The following is a 7,236-nucleotide window of genomic DNA, read 5'->3' as shown; positions in this document are numbered from 1 at the left end:
CTCCCCGACCACCCCCAACGTCCGAATCAACCTCCCTGTCACAGACAGAGAAAGCTGCAGTCGTCGTGGACGAACCCCTCATCACCACTGCGATCTTCTATAACTCCCGTAGAGTTACATTACGGTCTTGGGAGGGGACTCTTTGCCTGGTAGTTTTCTTCACACTTCTCTACATCAGTAATTGTCTCACAGTCTCATATGACAAAATGATGAAAAAACAACTACTATGTGTATCACTATATTCTTACACTCTCAGTGGTATTTTCTGTAACATGTTTTACACATTTACATAACTAGTGAGAAACACATGCTCGGATGGTAAAGGTTTTTTTCTGGTGGAACTTGCACACCCAGATCTAATTCATAAACTAGCTTGATGAGCGCTCGTGCTTTTTTAGACTTATTTAAGAGGCCTCTTCGTTAATATCAAGATCTGCTAACTTAATATTTTAGAGGTGTGAGGTTGTAAATATCGAAACTGTTGTTTGGAGCCCGCCGTCTTTCCAAAAATCCAAAATTCATGAAAATTCATATTTTTTACATTTCAAAAAAATCTGAAAAATATAGATATACATGAAGCGTAACACACATGTGCGTAATTTTTCAGGATGAAATACGTTGAAACGAGGGCTGTGTAAAAAAGACAAATTTATGATTTTTTTAGCACATAATACTATTCATCCTAAAAGTGCATGAATTCGTTCTTTTTACACATATCGCATTTTAAGGTATTTTATTCTAAATTTTTGCACACATACATCTTTCATCCTTGTAAATTCGCATATTAAAAAAATCAAAAAATTGATATTTTTTTTTGAAATAAAAGACACTACGAAGGCCGAGCTTCAAAAAATCTATTCATTTTTTTTAACATAATACAGACGCAAGCGCTTATATGCACGTACATACACTCATCCTTAAAAGGCCTACTCGTTGTACATATGTTTTTTAAAGAGATGAGTACTTTTTAGTATGCCTTGCAGATCTGGTCAAACGGGTCGTGCCTGACGGGCCGGCCCGACTGCCCGTAGGCCAGGTGAACGGGCCGTGTCAGGCACGCGGCACGCCTCGGACCGTGCCTGGGCCTGGAGGCTGGGCACACGGGCCGGCATGACACGACTCGTTTAACGTTTTTATTATATATATATATATATGTGTGAGATACAAATAAAGCTCAATAGGTTAATATTAACCAAAAAACAGCCTAAAAATGTCAAAACCGACCCAAATAATAGCCGAACAGGCCGAAATCGGTCAAGTAACGGCTTAAAATATTAAAATCCTAGTAGGCGTGCCGACGGGCTGGCTCAATTAAAGGGTGTGCCGTGCTTGCGCCTGGTTGCCTGGCACGCGGGCCGATACGACATGGCCCGTTTAATAATTGGACCCAGACGTGTCGTGCCGTGGCTGACACGATTGTGGCGGGCCGGCCCGTTTGTTCAGGTATTGCGTTGCGTGAGCCTCTGGGTTTGTGTGTCATCTTTTCTCTCTCTATAAAAGACACGTAATCTATATTAAGAAAAAGACACCTAATCTCCACATATCTCTACCGTTCGATCACCGAGATTCGCAGTCTCCAAGGCGAGAGAAACCAGACCCTCCAACCAAACGGCAGATGAACCAAACCCCCTTCTTCTCCACCGCGCCGTCTCCCACCTCCAACTTCCCCACCTACCACCACTGTCCTCCTCCGGCCCTCTCCACGACGCTCCCATAAATTCCCGGACCCCACGCGAATCTCTCCCCGAATCCACGAGGGGAAGTGACCCGCCGCCCGATAATGGAGTTCCTGCATGGGCAGAGCACGGAGACCACGGTGGCCGTCGCGGTGGCCGTCGTCGCCGTGGCCGCCGGCGCCGGATTCCTCCTCCTCCGCAGCAAGAAACCCAAGGGTACGCGCGCCCGACTCCGTACAGATACATAAGACATCTTCGCGCCCGTGGTCGAGCCCTAGCGCGTCGGTTTCTGTGGATCGATGATGCTTTGCTGACGGCTAAGGGGAGTGGATCTCCTGAAACTGAAAGAGATGGCCTCTGTTTTTTCCCCATGGAATAGCTTATAGCTGAGACATTTCATGCCCATCGATTAGGCTGCCATTTGCTTAGGTTGTTTGCTACAGATAATATTGATATATCCACAGTGGCTCCATGTTCACGCTTCATCCAAAGCTGCAGCATGATTCGACTATTTAGTCCACATGCTTCTGCACCTGCAGATTCTAGGGATTTAAAAACCGTTTATGTGATTCATTTTCACACTTACCACCCTCTGGACAAAATTACTTGTCTATTCAGGGAGGCCTCCAAATGCAAACTTCAAATTTCGTGAAAATTCGTATTTTAATATTTCAAAAAATCCTGAAAAAAAAACATAGATAGATGAAGGTATCATACACAAGTGTGTAAATATTTAGAACTAAATACGTTGAAATGAGGGCTATGCAGAAAAGACAAATCTGAAGCTTTTTAACACATGACACTATTCATCTTTCAAGACAATGAATGTCTTTTTTGTACAGGTCGCGTCTCAAAATATTTTGGCCTGAAATTTTACACACACACTTGTTTAGCTGTACTTTTTTTTAGATTTTTTGAAATCAAAATTTTCGAATTTTGGTTTTTTTCAGAAATTCCGGCCTCCATGGAGCCCGGGTGCCAAAACACCATTCTCCTCTATTCAAGATTACTGCTTTTGAAGTTTGTGTATAATATACGTAAATATTAATGGGCGTGCTATGATCTGTAGGCTGCTTGGATGCCGAGAATTTCAAAGAGTTTAAACTTGTGCAGAAGAGACAGATCAGTCATAACGTGGCCAAGTTCAAATTTGCTCTCCCGACACCTACTTCTGTGTTGGGCCTTCCAATTGGCCAACATATAAGCTGCAGGTTTGAACACTTTTACTGCTCATGTCCTGGTCTACTGTTATGATGTTGAGTTGAATGTTCATTCTTTTTGGTTCATGGAGTGAGTCGGATGTTCTGATTCTGTCGTTTTCTGTATTATGTTAACTGACCGCAGAGGGCAGGATGCTACTGGTGAGGAAGTAATCAAGCCTTACACTCCGACTACACTGGATTCTGATATTGGATACTTTGAGCTTGTTATAAAAGTAACTTGCTGTAAACATGTCCTATTATTTTGCTTTAGTATTATTTGCTCTCATTATATTTATTTGCAATATCAATCTATTTCTCTATCTGTGTATAGTGTTGTGAATTCACCTCTTGTTTTTTTTTTCTCCCACTTTTCTTTCTCGTTATACAGATGTATCCCCAAGGAAGAATGTCTCATCATTTTCGTGAGATGAAAGTTGGTGACTACATGTCTGTGAAGGGGCCAAAGGTATGTCTATCTTTTTATTGTAAGTAGCTCTTGATTGTTTCTACCGAATCTCCTTGATTTGGCCATTTTCATGGTCTTTTTCTGGATCTTATCTTTGTTGTATATTTAAATTTCGTGAAATATAAACCACACCATATGGATCATAAAATTGCTAACAGAAATGTGTAAACTCAAAATTCCATGCATGTTGATAGTTTGAATAAGAGGTTAAATGTGTTTGTCTCTAATGCAGGGCCGTTTCAAGTACCAGCCTGGTCAAGTGAGAGCATTTGGAATGATAGCTGGAGGATCAGGCATTACGCCAATGTTCCAAGTAATATATGACCCAAAGTCCTTCCATTGCAGTTAATACTTGAAACATTTCTGCTCGTACTGAGCAATGCATCTTGCTATCTTATCGTAGGTCACAAGGGCAATTCTTGAGAACCCAAGCGACAATACAAAAATTCACTTGATCTACGCTAATGTCACATATGACGACATCCTTCTGCTGGTATGCTTTTGCTGTCAAATTTGCTGCAGTTCTTCACTGGCACTTAATCAGATTATCATTCCAAATTCGTTCTTTTGTCGATACATAGAGGACATGTTTCCTGGAATTGGAAGAATCTAGGTGTACGGATTTTCTGACTAATCACGCCACAAAGAACAGAAACATATCATGAGATCAATCATTGTGAATTATATTTCATACATGCCTTTTCCATAAGTTTTTTTTTTCCATAATGTGCCAGCAACCTTATTTCTTACTCTTCTGTGATAAATGATTTATGGAGATGCCCTACCATAAACACCAGCCAACAATTTATTTTATTTTGTTCTGTTATACCATTTCTTTACTGGTTAGACCTGTACAAGAAAATGACAGGTTGACCAAATACTTCGTGTTTGCTTTTGGGAAGCTCATTAGGCTCACATTATGACTTGTTTATGATGAATGCAGTTTACTATGGTACCAGTATGGTATTGTGTTTTGAGTGCTGATGTCCGCTTCTTTCTTTGATCCATGCAGGAAGAACTAGACAATATGGCTAAAAACTATCCTGATCGCTTCAAGATCTACTATGTCTTGAATCAGGTGTATATTCTGTCATGAAGTTTGATGTTTTGTCTTGTGACCTGTTATAAACTGCATGGCTGACCCTTTATGTTGTTTCTACTCTTGACTAATATGATTATTGCAATCCTCACGGAATACTCGCATAACAACTTTCATGCACTATATGATTACTTCAATCCTCACTGAATTCTCGTGTAACACGAGATATTACGCTGACGTTGCTAGCACGCACCTTACACCATAGGCGTTGTTTTCCGTGTGCAGCCACCTGAAGTCTGGGATGGTGGTGTTGGGTTTGTGTCAAAGGAAATGATCCAAGCTCACTGCCCAGCGCCTGCCGCCGACATTCAGGTTTGTATCAAAGGAAATGATCCAAGCTCTTTTCGTCCAGCAAACAAGACACTGATGTTACTTGCTGTTTCAGATATTGAGATGTGGACCTCCTCCAATGAACAAAGCCATGGCTGCAAACCTAGACGACCTTGGCTACACCAAGGAGATGCAGTTCCAGTTCTAAGTTTCGACGGTGGAAGCCTCTACCAAAATAACGGGTCGCATGGCCATTCTTATTAATTTTCGGTTCGACATGGGCTGACTGATGCCATTTAGCTCGTATAGATAAACTCCATAGTCCATGAGGTGGCATTTTTGATGAATGATAGCAAGCCATAATTGAGAGGCTGTGCCAGTTACTTATATCGTGATGCGTGTTGGTGTGTGTCCAGTGTTACTTCTTCTGTCCGTAATGACTTATTATTATTTGCTGAAGACAGAAGGCAGAGTTAGTATTATGATGAACTGTTCAAGCTCTTGAGAAATACATCAGTTTAGACAAGACGTGGTCTCTAATAAGTAACAATGATCACCAATTTCCATGGAAACTCGGTTGAGCGACACGAGTAAACATGGTGCATTTTGGAAATACTTGTACATACAACGGACCTGAGTTCGTCTACTCATGCGTTGAGCTCTGAATTTGACAAAGCTCTACGGTTCAAATCCGGAAAGACAATTATATATATACTATTTCTGAACGTAGGAAGCACCTGCTGCATAATTCAGAGTTCGGCACCCATCCAGCTCTGCCCAGCAAAAGTGTCACACTTGCCCTACAATAATAAGTGATTCAGAAGATGCGGGTGTGCCCGCTGCGTATGCGCTATTTTCTGGCTGTCCGGAGATGCAGAGCCGGTGGCAGCAAAGCATCTGCTGCTGGTATACTGTTCTCTGCAGGCCTGTGTCGTGTTCTGCACAGCAAATTCGCCTGCTTCTTTATGCACAAAGTGCAGATCTGGGACAGCACGGCGGCCGCCTTTTCTCCCCGGCTCCGTGCGTGTGTATGGTACGTACGTACGTACGTACGTACGTCCCGTACCGTGCGCGCGTGCGTGGGTGTGCCCCTACTCCTCTCCACCACATGGGGTGCGCCGGTGCGGGGGGCACCAGCGAGGACGGCGCGTGCCCTACAGTACCAATTAGACACACCCTCTGAATAAATGTTGTACCGTAATATGATCCAAATTAATTGAAGTAGCTTTGGCACAAGTTTATTTAAAAAAGCTTTAGCTACTCCAGTTTGGATTGAAGTCAGTAACTCAGTATACACTATTGGCTGTAGGAATAAAGATACTCTACTGAGTTTCTCGTATTTTATATTCTCTTTAATAACTAAATATTTGTAGTTACGGAGAACTAGTCTAATTTTATTAACTATAAGTATTTAGATATAAAGAAAATACTTATTATGTAAACCAATATGTCCATATGGAAAGAAAAATATGTAAGACGAGTTTGGATAGGCACCAATTATTTGAGCGAATGTCCAGGCTCGCTCGGTGTCCTAGTTCATTTCCACGCCAACGATTTGGCGAGGTGCAGGTGGCTAATTGCGCCGCTAACCATGTTGTCAAAGTGTTTACAGTCAATATCCCTAACCCCTTATGTTTGGTTGACGAGGCCTTATTGTTACCGGTCATAAAAATGTGACCCAGCCGGACATCTCAAACTGGCTACATATATTGGGCCTGATCGGTATCTTTCATATTCAGCCCGAACTTGGGGTGGATACAGGGAGGCCCGAGCACATCCGCCACGTCAAATGAGTCCCACGTTGGTCCATCCCAACCCATTTATATTCGTCCTCGTCCGTATCTCGGACCCAACCCTAACCACTCCACTTAACTTTGTTTCGAAACTTTATTCCGACGATCTTCGGCCTTCCCCGACATGTCGGACAACGGACCCGACTCCGAGAACTCCCTATCCGCCGACTAGGACATCGTCCCTTGCGAGGATGAGGAGTGTGCTCGACCGAGATCAAAGTCAATCCAGCAAGAATCCATTGCGTCGCCACAAATGTAGCTCGGATCCGCCAGGGCAGGAGGCTCAAGGCACATATCTTCTTCCTCGTTGGACGCGGTGAGGTTCATAAGTTGTCCCAACTTTGACGTGGAGGCGTACGAGACTTATAGGGACCGGTGTGACCGTCATGCGACACAAACGGTACTGGAGGCGGAGGTCCGCCTCGCCGTTGATGTGGCACCGACACCTGATGCCTCAGACAAGGAAGTCATCCATACCCGCATCATCCAAAAGCGGCAAAGAAGGAGCATACGCACCCTCGTCTGAGAGGAAAGCCAGTCGGTATGTGACATGACCAAAGTGCCCTCCGAATAGGAGAAGGAGGATAATGACGGGCCAGACAACTGTAATGAGGAGCACATCCTGTTAAATCCATTTTACGTCTTTGAGCGCTACACTTCCACGATAAAGATGACAAGGACAAAGGCAGTAGTGGATGATTTCTCCATATTACTTGTAGACATACCTTCA

At 43.2% G+C, this 7,236-nt stretch overlaps 1 protein-coding gene across 1 annotated transcript; it reads left to right on the top strand.

The window, feature by feature from the left end:
* The first annotated feature begins 1,566 nt into the window (after positions 1-1,566).
* LOC123444329 (NADH--cytochrome b5 reductase 1-like) lies at positions 1,567-5,195 on the top strand. Its single transcript, XM_045121018.1, has 9 exons — positions 1,567-1,892; positions 2,746-2,887; positions 3,021-3,111; positions 3,267-3,344; positions 3,577-3,657; positions 3,748-3,837; positions 4,357-4,422; positions 4,669-4,755; positions 4,829-5,195. Exons 1-9 carry the CDS (start codon positions 1,781-1,783, stop codon positions 4,919-4,921), a joined length of 840 nt encoding a protein of 279 aa, XP_044976953.1. The 5' UTR covers positions 1,567-1,780; the 3' UTR covers positions 4,922-5,195.
* The last annotated feature ends 2,041 nt before the right edge of the window (positions 5,196-7,236 follow it).

Source organism: Hordeum vulgare, chromosome 1H, assembly GCF_904849725.1.
Source record: "Hordeum vulgare subsp. vulgare chromosome 1H, MorexV3_pseudomolecules_assembly, whole genome shotgun sequence".
NCBI lineage: Eukaryota > Viridiplantae > Streptophyta > Magnoliopsida > Poales > Poaceae > Hordeum > Hordeum vulgare.
The sequence above is the reverse complement of the archived record's forward strand: the minus strand, read 5'-3'. Positions and strand labels throughout refer to the sequence as shown.

Excerpts from the sequence above, each read along its gene's own strand:
- LOC123444329 (XM_045121018.1), top strand. The coding sequence starts at position 1,781 with ATGGAGTTCCTGCATGGGCAGAGCACGGAGACCACGGTGGCCGTCGCG. Across the intron at positions 3,112-3,266 it reads ACTTTGAGCTTGTTATAAAA|ATGTATCCCCAAGGAAGAAT; the intron begins GTAACTTGCTGT and ends CTCGTTATACAG. Across the intron at positions 3,658-3,747 it reads GCATTACGCCAATGTTCCAA|GTCACAAGGGCAATTCTTGA; the intron begins GTAATATATGAC and ends ATCTTATCGTAG.